This window comes from Perognathus longimembris, chromosome 7 (assembly GCF_023159225.1).
Source record: "Perognathus longimembris pacificus isolate PPM17 chromosome 7, ASM2315922v1, whole genome shotgun sequence".
NCBI lineage: Eukaryota > Metazoa > Chordata > Mammalia > Rodentia > Heteromyidae > Perognathus > Perognathus longimembris.
In genome coordinates, this window is record NC_063167.1 from 52,677,576 (window position 1) to 52,695,278 (window position 17,703).

At 37.6% G+C, this 17,703-nt stretch overlaps 2 protein-coding genes across 2 annotated transcripts in view; one reads left to right on the top strand and one right to left on the bottom strand.

The window, feature by feature from the left end:
• Tnni3k (TNNI3 interacting kinase) overlaps window positions 1-17,703 on the top strand; it is a 313,990-nt gene that overhangs the window by 238,385 nt on the left and 57,902 nt on the right.
• Window positions 2,638-14,211, bottom strand: Lrrc53 (leucine rich repeat containing 53). Its single transcript, XM_048349989.1, is given in 5 exon segments — window positions 2,638-2,897; window positions 2,900-4,932; window positions 7,919-8,432; window positions 10,915-11,733; window positions 14,124-14,211. Coding segments are annotated over 5 exon segments (3,714 nt in total).

Consider the following 17,703-nt stretch of genomic DNA (forward strand, 5'->3'; position numbering starts at 1 on the left):
CTGAGGTCATAAGCTTCAATAAGTGCTTGCTAAATGAAGGGTTAGTGAGAGAGTAAAACAGGTTAAGCGAAGAGACCATGTAGAGATTTATTGGGAGAAAAGATGAAAGACCTGCTAGTCATTGGTTCATGGTAGTGAGGAGTTAAATCTCTTTGCCTGGAATCATTTGAAACAAGCTCGTTAAGTGTAAGACACTCAAGCCATGCTAACCTGGTCATTATATTTTAGCTTACCAACCTCTTGAATCAATCTTTGATTTCTATCTTCTCTCATGCTTTGAATATAAGCACAATATTTTTCCTATATACATTTTGTTACTGAAGCAGTGTACGTTTCTAGCCTATGGGAAAAAGAGAACATTGTTGGAAAAGGCAGCATGACTGTATCAGAGCAATGAGAGGCAGAATCCATAAAAACCAGGATAGAGAATTTTGACATGAAAATTACAGATGGTTTTATTTTTGCCTCTAAAGCATTAAATTATATAATAAAAGTAATTTGGAGTAATTTCATTTAAGGTGGCTATGAAGAAATCATTGTCTTATACACACACACACATACATTGATATGTATTTCTAGAATGATTAAAACATTGAAGGATATTGTAGTATTCATAGTAATAGTTCAGAAGGCTGAAAAGTACATCTTCCCACATTTTTCTGAAATGTTTATTAACACAATGATTCTGGGGCTTGATCCTAAAGCTAAATCTAATAGAAATCTCTGGGATGGAGCCTGAAGCTCCATTCTCACAAGCATCCTAGAAACATGTGCCCCCAAAAGTAGAGCATTAGAGGACTGAAATGGCAGCAAAAGATAGTGAAGTCCTGTCAGCCAGCTGGGCTGCTCTCACTGTAATCCACTTGATTATAACACAGCCGACAATGGTTGCCATGGGGATCAAGGGGCAAAAGTAAGTCTGAGACCTCCTTCAAAGGAAGCCACATAAGGAAGTGAAAGACTGGATTTCAGAAATGGAAGACAGGAAAAGTGTCATTGCTGCCTTCTGAGAGTCAGCTAGCTACCAAGAGTAAGCATTAGACTTTTACATATCCAGGATGTATGTCAGTGAGAAGAAAGAACAAAGCTAAGGACTGTACAGTAAAGGGATAATGTTTTACAAAAATAAAATAAAGTAAAGGGACATATATATGTCCCTTTACTTTATATATATATACATATATATATGTCCCTTTACTTTATATATATATGTGTGTCCCTTTACATATATATAGTAACCTGATCTACAAAGCTGAGGGAGCTATCAGGATACACAGAGTAATCAGTAAACTTACCAAGCAGGTTATTGGCATGGCTATTTGTATTTGTTGTTGTTCTTGTTTTCTTTTTCCTTAACGGTATGGAACAAAATAGAATGGAGAAAGCAGACAGATGGCAGAGGAGTTCAGCTCAATCAGAGAGGCTGAATAAAAACAGAGGGGACAGAAAATGAAATTTAAAACAAGAGAGTTCTGAATGTGGGTGAGAAAGGAGAAGGCTAAGAACTTTCAAAGGGAGAAAGTTTTAGCTTTGGCTGACAATCTTGACTAGGAAGAGGAACAGAGAAAGGTGTATCATGTAAGGAATTTTGTTCTTGTGACCCTTAAGCTTTATGATTCCAAATCCAGATACATGTATACAAAGACCTACTCAGATAAGGAGATGATGAAAGAGGAAGATTAACCTTTGATTTCTCCCACTGTGAAATGTGAAACATAAAATTCTATGTTGTGAAGGTATACTCTAAACATTTCACTGGATGCCAATATATAAAGTTGTTTGAGTACTACCTAGATTTTGAAATACATCTGGGTTTGGATAAAAGGTGTTTATTCTGCTATCAATTTTACATCTAATATTTATAAGCACATTCAGTTTTTCAGCACAGGAGTGCTCACACCTAACAGTAGTGGTATGCTAAACTCAAGAGACCAAATCTTGAAACCTTATGATAATGGCTTATTTAGTTTTCAAATTCTTGTATTAATAACAATTGGCGATAAAACTTATTAAAATTCCTTTTGTTCCTGTTCCATTGCGTTGATCTGAAACCATTTGTTCTTTTTACTTGATCGAGGCTGAGATCGCCACCTCGTGGATATATGCAATTTTGCAGACTTTCTGAAGAAGTGCTGCTCACCCTGGAAATCCTTTTTTTTTTTTTTTCTTAGAGAAAGATAATTATCAACAGAAAAATTGAAAATGGATGAAATATAACAACATGCATATCGGCTATACTATTTTTAATAAAAATTTATATTATATTTCATATACTCATAATCACCTGCATAGAAAGCAATATTGTAATACCACTTATTGAGACATGTCTACCAATTTGCATAAAACAAGCATCAAATGCAAACCATTTTGTCATCCTTAATTTTCTACTTGTTTGAGGCTTTTTAAAATGCTTGGTTAAAAAATTAAAAACATTATTTTTCTAATTCTTTAAAAAAGTGTGGTCACCTATTGTATTAGACATATCCTGTAACTCCTCTGTTTTTCTGTGTTATACTCAATTGTGAATTTCTATGTTGTTGATCATGAAGAATTACTGAGGATTTGTTCTTCAAAAGAATGCATTGTGAAGTGTATGTGAAGGCAGAGGGGCAAGTCTGTATATTTTTTTGAAGAGAGCTAAGGTGGAAAATGATTATTTGGGTTGTTGTGTTCACTCCTCTCTGCCTCTAAAGGTGATTCATTAGCATCCTCAACAGATGCAGGGAGCACAGCAAGCTTTGCAGCAGAGTTCTCAGCTTCATTTTTATTTTCAGGAATATCTTCTGCCTTAAAACTACTGTCTTTCAACTCTGCTAATAGGGAAAGTACTTCTTGTGTCTCCACTCCCATGGTCCCTTCTCTGTGTGCACAATTGTGTTTATCTGAGGGAACATTTGGATTTCTTTCAAATCATGCACATTACTGTTATTTTGAATATCTATTTCATCATGAGGTATTGTGTTTTGGATTTCATGGGGAATTAGGATGGCAAAATCTTTAACTTTAATAGTGTCAACAGAACCCAAGTCATATAATATGTGTATTTCACTTTTTTCATTTGCCACGGTCTTCTGCCTTTCTTCAGTGGAGTTTTTCAGGGTCATTTTTGTGGTCCACATGAATGGACTAGAACTCATGCTGCTTTCGTCAAGTGTATCTTTCTCTGCTAGTTTTATCTCCAGTGCTTCATTGCCATCATCTTTGGGTGATGCATTTGTGCTATCAATTCCTTTCTCACCGCTATTGGTAAGACGCCAAGAAGCTTGCCTAGTAACAGGAGAAAAATTCCTATGTTTGGGAAGCTCTGTTCTACTTTGGAGTATGATAGAATTTGTTGGTGAGTTGTTCTTGGAGTGTGTCCAGGAAATGAGAGAGGAATCATAAATTTCTGTGCTAGGAAGAGATTGTCCTCCTTTACCCATAGAACACAGTTCCATAATTGGATGCGATTTTTTAAATTCTGCTATTGATAATTTCCCATCATTTCCAAGTTGTTTGTGATTTGAAATGTTCTCTTCATGTTGTAACAAAGCTTGATTCTGACCTAAAGTATATTCCTTGTTATTGGGGTCAGGTGGGTGTGTCCCTTGCAAATGTATTTGCTTCATCAAAGATGAAGAACACTGACTTAATTGGTTGGTGTTTGATTTGTTCTGGACTCTGTGTTTAGTGGGCTCTTTTCCTTTCTGGTCAATACCCTCCCTGGAAGGTGGAGATGGTAAAGTGTTATTTTCCCAAGTGTCAGGTAAATAACCGGGAAGTTCCGTTTGGAGCTGAGTTATATCTTGCTCTTGCTCAGCTGAAGATGTACCATGTGAGTGTCGGTGTGCATTGTTCCTCCTTGTATGATGATGCAAGGTTGCTGCATTCCCACAAGGAACCTGACCAGCTGGGTAACACCTGCTCTGTACAGAGAACTGCCTGTCTACAGACAAGGTATCAGCATAAACAGGAGGGGCAGGTTTAGTATTTCTTTTGTAATATGGGGCCTGCTTTGGAGCATGTTTGAGAGGTGGTCTTTTTAAAGAGGGTTTAGCACAGTTGTTACTCTCTCTCACAAAAGATACAGGATTTCTTTTGGCTTTTTCCTCCAAAGTTTTAGATAACTTCCTAGGCCATAACAATACTCGTTTATGCTTCTTTAGAAGTTCTGACAAGGATCTTTCTGAATGGACCCTGACTTTCCTAAAAGGATGTAAATTTAATTTAATCCTTTTGATAGAAGGTCTTGTTCTCTTGTTCAGAATCTGTGAATTAGCCAACCATCTACTCCCTTCCTTTTTCTCTCCAGGGTCGCTACATTTGGTGAAATCCAAAGTAGGCACTTGGTTACTTTGATTTTCCTGCTGTTTCTGATGGGTTGGTGTTTCAGGGGATAGCAAGCTTTTTTTTGGTAGTAAGTTAGAATGATGAAAGCTAGCCCTCTTTGTGGAATGCATTTTCTTGATTTTTGTTGAAAACCTTGGTAAATCTATATTATCCTCACTCATAAGAAATTTTTCTATTGCATTATTAATTTGGATTTGCTCTTTCTCAAACTTAGAAAGTTCTCTATATTTGGGCTTCCTTTCCTTCATATAAACTTGAAATTGATCACAGGGCACATATTTACAGATAAGGGGATTGTTAGGCTGAAAACACGTAGGCTTGCTCCATTTTATCAATCTTTGGGGACCATCATATTTTGATTTAGGTTTGTGTAGGAACCTTTGTATATAGTGTTCCTTGGGTTCACAAGGGTTGGATGGTGAGCTTGTAGTAAAATGTCTCTTCCTGTGAGGTTGTAAGCCATTGTCTTCTTTTTCTATTGGAGGCTGCCATGATCCATTTGTTAAATGCCTTTCAAGACTTTCTCTTGCCAAGGCTGAAGTAGATACTGTATATATTCTTCTAAATGTGTCAGTGCTGGTATCTGCTGAAAAATAAATGTGGGAATAGAGCACCAGACAGTGTTTTATTATTCCAACCAAACAAATGTGTAGAAACCTTACAAAAAGTGTGAAAATGGGCTCCCTTGTTACAACAATTCTTGAATATTTCCTAATTTTTGGCCAAATCCACTAAGGATATTTGGCAGTTGGTATGTCTGTAATGATATCCTCTGTGACCATATTTCAATTAGTTCTAATGGCTAACTTAGAAGTTGTAGAATTAGAAATATAAATGTATTCAGAGTTGAATATGTTTAGATTTGGTGTTGGTATTTTAGCTTTAAAGATGAATAATAAAAGATGAATCCTTTTTAAGTGGTATAGTAATTCTTTCTACACTCATTTCCAATAAAAACTAAAATATTGAGAAAATCATGACCACAATATTGCACAATATTCATGCTACAACTAAGTAACCTAAACAATAAAAGAAACATTTCTGGCTCATTGGAAAGCAAGAACATTTTTTTAAAATTGCCTTTAATTTAATACAATAATCATTAATATTTGTTTATTGAGTAGGTATATTGAAAGATAGCCTGGTTTCTGTCATTCTAGTCTCTGCCTGAGAGTTAAAAAATATATATAAGTATAATATTAATATGTCAAGTAATATTAATAAAATTAACTATATAATTAAGCACATGGTAAAGTACTGTGCTAAATGCTATTTATTCATTAACTAATTTAATAGTCACAAGAGCTATGACCCACTGGAAAAGTAGTGCTATCATGTGTATAATATATTAGTGCACACACACACACACACACACACTTCTTTTACAAAGGAGTAAACAAACTTGGAGCAGTTAAATTTTTCCCTTTATTAAACATCAGCTAAATTATGTGTCCAGAATCTGAACCCAGGTCTGTCTAATATTGATTTATAGCCTCTTAACCATGATGAATATTCAGTATAAAATTATGTATTATCAATGTACTTCTTCCTGTTTTGTGAAACTGTTTTTTAGTCAGAAAAAAAGGAAACATTTTTATTAAGAAGAAAAGGAGAACAAATGAACTATGCCCCAGACTAGCATCTAATTATAATCTAAGATCTGTTATCAACATTGTGGTTGGCCTTGGAGAAACTACTTACTCTTGTGTTATTAGAAGGTTAGACTAGATGAGAACCTTATGTGAGTATTCAAATTATACTGGGGAGAGAATTTGTGGCCTCTATCAGATTCTCAGAGAGTTCTGGAATGCAAAGATAAACAGAATTGTCCCACTAGATCATCTCTGGAATCTTCTCACTCCCTGAAAGTATATAATTCTGTATTTCCAAGCTACAAAGCATAAATACAGAGATCCTGTCTCCTCGCTAATCTCTCTTTTAGACTAAGAGTGGCCTTGGGTGTGTTCTCCTAAATATCTGCCCTCTACAGCTCTAGTGAAGCATTTCTCATATGGCACAATTTCAGGTGTTCAGTAAAAGTAATTGGTTTTTTGAAAATTAATTTTATTGTCAAGTTGATGTACAGGTAAGGTAGTGAGTACATTTCTTGACAAATTTTGTTACCAAATTGTATTGTCTGGTGCCAGTGGCCTCTGCCTATAATCCTAACTACCCACGAGGCTGAGATCTGATGATCATGGTTCAAAGCCAGCCTGGGCAGCAAAGTCCATAAGCCTCATCTCCAATTAACTATCAGAAAACCAAAAGTAGTGCTATGTCCTAAAGTGGTGACGTGCTAGCATTGAGTGCAAAAGCTCAGGGACAATGTCCTGGCTCTGAGCTCAAGCCCCATAACACAATCAAAAAACAAAAAACAATACAAAATAAGTTCTCCATGTGAAATGAGAGACTAGTTTGAAAATAGAAACCACATTCTCTTCTTTATGAAAGTTTCCCACAGAGAAGTTAAGGCTAAGGATAAAGCAAAAAGCTGAAGTGAAAATGAAAGCCTATGTGTTTATTTCTTAAATATTATTCATGGTTTTAATAAAATAAAGCCAGTCTTATCTTGTTTCTAAGGTGGATGTTGCTTTCCATGGCTTAATTCCCTTGAGTCAAATCACCAGTCCCCAAAACCTGACAGGACCTAGAATATGAAAAGGTTAGTGGAATAATCTCCCTCCTGCCTTGTGCCACACAGAAAATAACATAGAGTTTCCTTCTTATGCAGTTGTCCCATACCCCATCCTTAAAGCTGGGTCCCTAAGCTAAGACCTTTTTGATATAGGACTTCTATCATCCATATTCGGAGAGAAAACTCAGCTTGCAGTAAGGCCAATTCCAACAAGTGACAGGAACCACTTTACAAAGCAGCTGTCAAAGTTTGCTGCAGAGTCTGAAAGCATTGGCACCGTACCGTAGACAGGAAGCAAAAGGAAGACGTTTAATTCATTGCTTCCCCCTAAATATTGACATCACCCATGTGCAGTGGGTAGATGTCACGGCCAGATTCACTTGGCTCTCAACATGGGACAATGAATTAAGCCCTGACTTTCCTGAACTGGGAAGTTATCATCCTTGACAGCTCAGCAAGCCAAGTATGTTTCTTGACATCATTCCTGAAATGAATCACTAGCATTAGAAGGCCCATTCTTCTAGCGTGTCATGCTCCAAGGAGGTTGCTTACTGCAGAATTGGCATTAAAGTGCAAAAGATGTTTGAATGAAAACTGATATCTACCCTCCCATAAATCTTAACAATGCTATTTAAAGGGCTCTCATTTTTTAAAAAATGTGTTAGTTTTTGAGTCCCAAAACTCACTTTCAGTAAACAAAATATATTCTATGTTTTGAGGGCAGAGATGCGCCATCCTCACTTCACCCCTGTCAGTTCACATGAGCCTACATGGAGAGAGAGAGAGAGAGAGAGAGAGAGAGAGAGAGAGACAGAGACAGAGACAGAGACAGAGAGAACGCATCTCAGTGATTTCCAATGCTGAGGAAATTCAAAGAGGTTTCCTCCTTCCAGTATTAAACAGACTTGAATTTTCTAAAGCAAGATGAACTCACCTGTTGTTCCTGTTTCCTTCTGTGGCAGGGTTTGAGGCTGAACTTCCACATGTTTGAGGTTCCTTATCTTTTCAACTCTCCTTGGACAATGTCTTGTAACTATGCCTGTGTCATTAAAAGCTGCCCTTTTCCCAGGAGACCCTGAGCATCCTGACTCCAGCAATCTACCTTGCAGGCAAGGCAAAGTGCTGTCTGCCCCATGGTCTTTCCCTTTTAGGTTTCTAAATGATCCGTCAAGGGCTTTGGACTCGTCAAGGGCCGTGGACTCAGAGGCCAATGTTGCTTGATGGCTGCTTTCCTGTAAAAGTGGCATTTCCTTTCTGCACCCCACAATGGGCATGACCTTTATCTTGTTTTCCTGAGTTAAGTGGCAGTTACAGTATCCCATAGTGTGGTAATTTCTTGCTTCATGAGCACACAGGGATTCATCGAAGGTTCTGCAACAAAGGTTTTCTGATGTGTGTTCATTTGCTTTGCCTTGTTGGAGTTTCCAGTTAAATACAACTAAACCAAGGCAAGTGAGACCAACAGCTCCTGTGACAAATAGAGAGACCATTAAAAGATAACATCAGAGGAAGGGACATATACATGACAGAATGAGAAACCCACAAATATAAAGGTTAATGGCTTGAAGGGCATCAGAAAGGGTGGAAAGTCCATCACCATTTGGAAAAATATCAGGCTAGACAGAGACTATTGTAATTGATGTTGTTCTGCTTTCCAATTTTGAGCATATATATATATATATATATATATATATATATAAAATTAAAACAACACCATCTAGGGTGTCTTTGGTAGGACACAAAAGAAACTTTTTCATACAGTACAATTCATTCAAGGCAAAATAATTCCATGGTAAAATTGTTTTCCTGCCTGTAGAAAAAGTTTCTTTATTTCTTTTTCTCATAGTTAATAAAAATAAAATATAGTTAGTTTACACTCTGAAAGCTTCATGTATGCTGTCCTCCATCCCCTAAAAGATACATTAATCTATACATTGTATTTTAGTTATCCCTAAAGATTTATCAACTGCCAGTCCATTAACTTCCCTTTAGCAAAAAAGCCAAACTCCTTGGCATTCAAAATCCCGTACACTATTACTATTCTTTTCCTTCCTGGCCTTATTTCTCATCATTCCCCACATTTGCTTCAAACTCTAATTTTCTTAAACTATACCTCTTAACCTTTGTATGAACTTATAATGATAGCTTATAACACCTTCTTCTGTCTGTGCTTATTTGAATTCTATTTTTCCTTTACCATCTAATAAATCGGCACTTGCAATTTTCTAGATGCTACAACTAGTTTTTGATATTTTAGTTTGGGCAGCATTTTCCCTCATATTGCAAAGAACATTCCCTTTCATGAACTGCCATGATGAAATGAATGACATCCAATTGCAGACAGCCCAACACTGTCATTTCCTGTGCTATGCAGGCAGAGCTTGTGTTCTAAGTAGAATTGCAAGGGACAGTGTTTCTCAAATCGATCCACGTTTCCACCTGATGAATCCCATCTTGACACATGAGGCCCTCAACCACCTAGCAGTTCATGCCAACATCTCTGAGCCCACATCCCCACAACTTTCATATCACAGTTATCTTATTTGTTTCTTAGCATTTGTAACAGTAGACTGTTGTGTTCAATCATTCATTTTTCCTATTCACTGCCTGTCCTCCCCTGCCAGAGCTAAGCAGAACGAGGAAGCCGACCTTGCTCCACATTCCATTCCCATCTACACTGGTGTCATTACAGGTTCTGTAAAGGAGAGCCACCTTTCAAGTCCATGTCTGCCAATTCTCTCTGGGATAAGTCTGTGCCCTCCTGTGGAAATAAGAGCAGTGACAAGGAGCAGGGAGGGAGGACAGAAAGGTGAAGGAGGATGAATAAGGTTCAAGTAGTTTATTTGCATATGTGAGAATAGAACACTAAAACTTGTTGAAATTGTTTTATAAGATGGAGGAAGGTTAAGAAAGAGTTCCAGAGGGAGTGAAAATGGTGAGGTGCAATGTATGTGTGTATAAAAATGTTACAATGAAGTCCTCCTTATACAACTAATATAGACTAATAAAACATATCAAGTTAAATGAAACAAAAATATGCATCTACAGAAAACAATAAAAACACATTGCTACAATTATACAATCAAAAAATGAAAAACAGGAAGGCAAAATAAATTCCACTGGAGAATGAGTATCAGCAGAAGGAGGGAGAGTGGAGAGGGAGAATAAAAGTGGATACAGTGAAGGTTCTTTATATCTATGTGTGAAAATAGAACAATAAACCAGCTGAATTGGTTTTGGAAGCAAAGAAGAAGGAGGAGGGAAAGTGATAGATGAGGGAGGGAATAAGGTCTCTCTCTCTCTCTCTGTTTCTCTCTCTCTCTCTGCCTCCAATGACATAGCTTCCTTCCACAATGCACCACTTCCTAATGGTTCGCTCTCTTTTCAGTGGCACCACAAGCTAGTGAGCAAGCCTTTATATATGACCATTTATGACATTTATGACATTTATGACATACATGACATGTTAACTCTACAGTTGCAATGGTTTAGGTCTGTGTTATTGTATTAGATCTTGATAAACTCAAATTGTTACTAAGTTGTTATAAATATCAAATTGTTATTAAAATTCCAAACAAATCATGAAGCAAATATTTTGTTTGACTGACACGGTTTCTGAAGCAAATAATAAAGACCCATTTAAAAAAAATGTACCAAGTTTTCTGAGAAGGACATCATTCAGAGTATTTTCAAAACACAGACAGGAGTCAGGCACTGGTGGTTTCCAACAGTAGCCCTATCTACTCAGGAGGTTAAGACACGGAGGACTGTGGTTTGAGGCCATTTGGGGCAGAAGAGTTCTCTAAACTCCATCTTCAACATAACAGGGCTGGAGATGTGGTTTAATTGGTAAGAATGCTAGCCTAGCAAGCTTGTGACCATGCATTGAACCGCAGTACTGCTGGGGTGGTGGGGGGAGGAAAAGCATTTGCATAGGGTTACCTGCATACCTGCAAAGCCCAGGACAGTCATCAGGGCCACGTCCTGCCTTGGGAGAAGAGGACGTCTGTCCTTCACAACCAGAGTGGAGTCCGGAGCCTTGGGTTCACAGTTGCTTTCTGACAGCCTCAACACACTGTTTACCAGGGCCCCCGGGGCTGGGGTAGCCCACAGACAGTGCAGTTCCTTGGCATTCTTGAGTGTGTGAGCCGAAGACTTGGTGTAGTTTCTCAGGAAGCGGGCCAGGGGGTGGAGGTCACAGGAGCAGCTCCACTGGTTCCTGTCTAAGCTGAGGAAGCTTAACTGCTTCAGTGGAGTGAAAACGTCAGGAATGTGGGTCAGCCTATTCCGGGACAGGTCCACTTCCTGTAATTGAGGCAAAGGCCGGAAGGCATTTTTCTCAATAAAGGAAATTAAATTGTTAGATAAATCCAGATGCCTGAGACTGTGGAGACTGGTGCCCTCAAAAGAACCATCTGTGAGATTGGTGATCTGATTGCCATCCAGCTGGAGCCGGGTCAGAGCCTTGGTGGTGTGGAACCAGGCCCCTCTCAAGCTGTGGAGGGCATTGTTGCTTAGTACCAGCACCCTCAGACTGTACAGCCTGCTGAAGGTGTAATCCGGGAGGGAAGAACTGGAAATCTGGTTGTGCTCCAGTAACAATGTCTGCAACTTCGTTAGACTGTACAGAGCGTCTTCCTCAATGCCCTCAATACCATTCCTGCCCAGAGAAAGCAGGGCAAGATTAAACAAGAGAGACAGATTTGTGCTTTCTACAGAGGAGAGGTAGCCATCCGTGATGATTAGAACCCTCGTGGTCACAGGGGCTGCTGTAAGGGAAGAAAAGCAGAGACTAGAGGCAGGATGCACGCAGGAGGGAGGGTGACAGTGAAAAACAAAAACAAAAACAAAACAAAACAGAAAAGGAAGGTATGGAGGATACCTTCTGAGCAATTGCATCCCCTGGATAGGAACAATAAACAAAATGAAAATGATTCTCTGACTTCTAAATTTGAGAAGGAAACTGGCAATTTGTCAGAATGATAGATTTTTGTAATCTCTGTGACTGTGACATATTTGTTTGAGAAGCATAAACCCATCTGTCCCTGTAGATGTCAATATTAATGCAGTGTTTGAGATTATCCTCATTGATGTTGTTTTGAGGGAGGATTTTGAGGCAAACTCCCTCTGAAGCTGGGTACTCACAGGTGACCGTCTGTCTTCCTTGTCTAGAAGACTCACCTAGCAATTGAGCTTAAAGTCTAAGCTTCTTACAACCCCCTTCCCACACACACACACACACACACACACACACACACACACACACACACACACACACACTAGCAATGTGTATGTATGATGCTGTGGAGTCAATCATCTCTCAAACATAAAGGTGTGGGTAAGGGGCAGTGTGGGTAATGAGAAAGAGTGGTTGGTTTCTGCATTTTACCTCCAGGCTAAAAAAAAGTTGGCAACTTAGTAAGGATCTATATTCTCTCCAGACAGCCTGAAGATCTGTCAGTGGGGTTCTCATTATAGTGGGGCCACCTTGGCCTCCTGTCTTCTATCTGTTCCCTCCAATGAAGCCAGTCATGTGATGACAGGTGGTACTCAGGACTTCCAACTGTTCAATCCCTTCACAGTAATCACCTCAGAGAGATCCCTGCTCTGCCATTAGAAATCAAAGCGTTTTAACTCAATAAAGAGGTATTATAATCAGGAGTTATTGTAGCACATCTTTATCATGCTAAAATTGTTTTGACTGCAAATGACAGTGTCATAAAAGTGAAGGAGTCCATTGTCCCTGGGTGGTCTACAGGTGATATTAGAACAGTCCGCCACAGTGGAAGCAAATTGCAATTCCCTTGTGAAATTCACACTGCCGAGCAGAAACAAAGAGATTTTTTTTTTTAAGGTAAAAGACAAAGGAGGCTCAGAGTGCCATCTTTGGGAAGAATTGTTTTTCTCCCAGTAGCAAGCAGGATTAAATCAGGGATTTGTTTTGTTGTGTTGTGTTGTTTTGCATTTGTTATTGATTATTTGAATTCTATTAATCCAAGCCAGTTTGTCACTTGGCTCCTCACATTGTTTTTGATATGAGATGCATGAGTTTTGTTTCTGTGGGCCCTCCACTCCTTTGGGGATTTGTGGACTCTGAATGAGCAAGCTATTATTTCTGTCAATTACTTTTTCTCTGGAACTAGACAGAAGTTACTACATGTGGTGTTCTGTGAATGAGGAATCTGTAAAGGTGTAGCAATGTAGATGAAAAATGTCTGCCTCATACACACATCAACTATGTCAAATCACACACATGCAAACAAAGAGAAAAAACCCCACAAACCTATACAATCAGGAAATTTTAAAGGGCTGAAAGTTTCCTTTTTAAGTGTCTTCAACACTGATTAGGAGCAGTATAAATGCCAACTAACCTTGAAACCTTTTCTCATTTGTCACCAATGATGATAATGTCTACCTCCTAATTCTCATAGCATTTGGGGATTTTAGAAATGAAAGAAATGATCTATTTTGACTCTGTCATAACTCAGGCTGACTGAAAATTTCCCACTGGCAGGAGAGTAGAACTTATAGCTTGTTTATCTCTTCTTGGATATCAAAATGTAAATCACATTCCCCTCAAATTTGTTAATAAGGTGTCTTATTAAATTGTTGACTTAAGCAAGCAATATGTAATGAACACAGGCAGTGTATCTTGTTAGCATTTGTACAGCTCATTTACCACCAATAAAGAAAGACCAGACTTTCAAAATGAGATGTGCTGTGATAATAATCTGTTTCATTGGTACATCACTTGATCTTACTAATGCTGAACAATGGCAGTTCAGGTTTCTGATTCATTTAATTTTGTTCAGCTGGTAAAAGGGTTCAAATGTGTACAAAGTATGGGCAAAAACAGAATTAAGGTGATCTAATTTTTGTTTTTTGGGGAGAGTATGTAACTATATTAAATAGCATGACTCTTTTGCAATGAAAATATCTCTATTATGTCTGAAAGTCCTACTACTATATTAGTTGAGATAATCGGGTGGAAGAAAATAAAACACTATTCATAGTTTCCTTGGTCATTGTAAATGCAGAATCTGTGAAAGTTTGTATCTTTCAGGCTGGAGACAAACAGCAGTCAATGCAATAAAAGGCAATGCCAATGTGATGGCCAAGCACTCTGCCCACTATTTTTTCAGGTTGTTGGTTGTATTACCTACTACATAGGTTATCTGGTGACAGAGGGTTACATCTCTGGAGCATACCACACAGGACTCAGGGCAAGCTGCAGCCAGCCGCAGCATTATGGCAAAGAGTATGAGCCATCCACCTGAAAAGAAAGCAGAGGGTAGGTAGTGCACATCATGAGGCTGGCACTCATCATTATTCATGATTTTAGGATATAAAGATCCTGAGGCATTCCTGTGATGGCTGCTTTCTAATGAGCACATTGACGTTCCTATAAGAAGCTAGTTAAATGTCCAGAATGATTATTATATAGAGAATTTAAAATGAGAGAAGTCAAATCCATGACATGCCCATTAGTACAAGCTAGAAAACAAATGAAGTTACGTTACAAAATACTTTCCAGCATCACTATACCTAATCCGCTTATGCGGCAACCTAATTGGAGGCTAAAGAAACAGAAGCTCAGAACAATAAATAAGCTACTTCAAGTCACATAGTTAGTGGTTGTTCAACTTTGTTAAATAACTTAGTGGTCTTTTAACTTTGTTCTATTCAACAGAAGTTAATCTAAAGTTTGTAATCTTGCATAATTTACTAGTGAATTATTTTATTCTTTTCAGATTTAGATGCCCTACTTAGGATACAAGGATGTAAGAAAATAAAGATCATAAGCCCTACCTAGTTTTGAATTTAGCTCAGTTATTGGCTGGTGGTAATATTTTTGCTAAAATATTTCATTTTTATTTTCTGATTTTTTGAAATACAGTACTGAATATTGTGAGAGTAAAAGGAGATACTCTTAAGTACTCTGTAAATGTTAAATTTAGTATTATTTCTATGTATCCCAATCCTCCTTAATTATAAACATCATTTGTATATTAGTTTAAAAAGACCATTGATTTATAATGGATTGTTTGGTTGTATTTTTTTTTTTTATTGCTATAGTTCGAACTTGAGGTTTCATGCTTTCTTGGCCAGTGCTCTGACAATGGAGCCATGTCCCCTTTAGTTATTTTTCAGATCATATCTGTGTTTTTGCCTGGGGCAAGCTTTGAGCAACAAAGCCTTCACTACCAGTCCAGTATAGCTGGAACTATATATGTGTACTACCATACTAGTTGGGCTAAAATAAGAGCTAAAAACATAAAGCAATTTGTAATAAAGCCATAACTGCATACAATGTAATAGATGTTAAAAAATAAAATGTAGGGCTGGGGATATAGCCTAGTGGCAAGAGTGCCTGCCTCGAATACACGAGGCCCTAGGTTTGATTCCCAAGCACCACATATACAAAAAACGGCCAGAAGCGGCGCTGTGGCTCAAGTGGCAGAGTGCTAGCCTTGAGCGGGAAGAAGCCAGGGACAGTGCTCAGGCCCTGAGTCCAAGGACCAGGACTGGTCCAAAAAAATAAAAAATAAAATAAAATAAAATAAAATGTAACTAAACCCAAATTATTCTATCATTGACTCAAAATTTTTTAGACTAGCCTCTGTAGGCAAGACTCTGCTTATGACACTGAAGATAGAGGAATGGACATCACAACTCTGCCCAGACAGGATATGTATTCTATGAAGAAATGTCAACAATAAAGGCCAAGCTAATTTGTACTGGTTTCCGGACCCATAAATACTACAAGACTTTTAACAAAAAAAATGGGCATTATAAACATCTAAGTCTGGGGTGGTTTATTACATAATAATATCTACTATATTCTTTTGATTCTCCCTTTGTCCTTTTCAAGAAAGCAAATTTCTCAGAATTTTAATTGTTTCTTGACATATGGGTAGGAACTGTTTCAAAAAAGTCAGATGGAAAACTTATTTCATGTCCTTTCTTTCTAGTAAGAGACTCCATCCAGAATCTCCTTAATTTATTTTCTCTCTATTGCCTTCAGAGTTTAGAGTTGTTACCTGTGAAAGGGTTGATTTAATAATAGGCTACTTGATCATTCAGATTCTAGATGCATTTCAAAGATAGGATCAGTATGTTTTCCTGGAGGATTGGATACACATCTAACCAATGATTTGGGACCTCTGTAAAGTACAAGGATGCAATAGTTGTTTATTTAAGTGCAAGAGGCTATAAATGCATTTGATTACGTGTGTGCCTTAAAGTTTAGGAGAGAATTGTCATCTAGAGATAGAATTCTGGAAGATTGTGCATTTGTTTCATTTTCAGACATGAGACTGAATTAATTCTTCAACAGTTTGACTCTAAATTGGGGAGTAAGGCAGCTCCAATTCTGAGTCCTGGAACAGTTCAATGCTTGAAGATAGAAGGAGTGATGGAATGAAACATTGGTTCATCTCACTAATGAACCAATAAAAGAGGAGAAAAATAGTAAGAATATTGTAATATCAAATACAACTGGAAAAAGTCCATTAACAAATGAATGATCGTTTATTTAGTAAGATGAACACTGAAATTTAACTTTGAATTTAGCAATGGAGAGGTTTTTATGCCCTTGATAAGAACATTTTAGCAGAATGTTGTAGAAGAAAGCTTGATTTGTATAGAAAGATTGAGAAGGGAGTAAATAGAGACAGCAAATTTAGACAACTCGTTAGAGCATTTTTTTGGTAAACATGAACAAAATAGTAGAGTAGTATTTTGAGGAAGAATCCACATGAGAGTAGTATCTTTTTGTTTTTAAAATGAGAGAATATGTAGTTTTTCCTTTATATTGGCAGGAAAAGTGAGAACAGTAATTATGCAAAAAGTAGAAGAAAGAATTATTGCTGGAGCACACAGTGAAAGAGTTGTCCTCAAATTTTTTATAGAAATAAAAGTGTATTTTAAACTTAGGTGAAAAAAAAAGTTCAAGTAGTAGTGGGAGGTAGAGTTTTAAGGGGAGCATGGCAAGGTGTAAAACAGCCATCTGGGGTATAGAATGGTAAGTGAGCGGCAAATATGTAATAAACTCTCTGAGGAAGCACCAAGAATCCACATAGTGATAGAGGTTTTTTGTTTTTTGTTTTTTGTTTTTTTTAATAAAGACAGTTGGATTTAATGTACATTGGAATTTTTTTCAGTAGTACACAAAATGCAAGAGAGTCATGCTGTGTGGAAGGAAGTGATATAGGAAGGAATTGCTAATAAAATCTAAGGTAGGAAATGTAAGAAAATGAGATGACAGTAAAAAGTTGATAAGGTAAGCCATAGAAGAAATGGTGGGTTGTATAGATTGGTGGATAGTTGTTTTACACAGATACATATTATGTAGTTAAGGGAGTAGCCAAGCAAATAAAAGGAGCCTAAAGTGTCTGACAGACTGAACTGGCAGAAAGCACAGAGGGCTGGCTCTTCAGACCATGTTAATGAGTATGTAAGGACTAAGGATATAACCTCGGAACTGAGTGACTGTGTGAAGAGAGAGGATGTACTCAGTGGAGAAAAGGAGGCAAAGAACCAGAAGTAGAAAACATTTCTTTTTCTGCCAAGGGCCGTTTGAATATTTATGACATCATTGGAGAACCACAAAATCATGGGTAATAAAAGCATAGTGTGATAGTGAGCCAGTTGTGAAAACTTTCAAAAAATGGAGGAGATTGTGTTTGAAAATGATGACAAGCTGATATACAGTTAGAGAAGAACATGTTTCCCAGTGG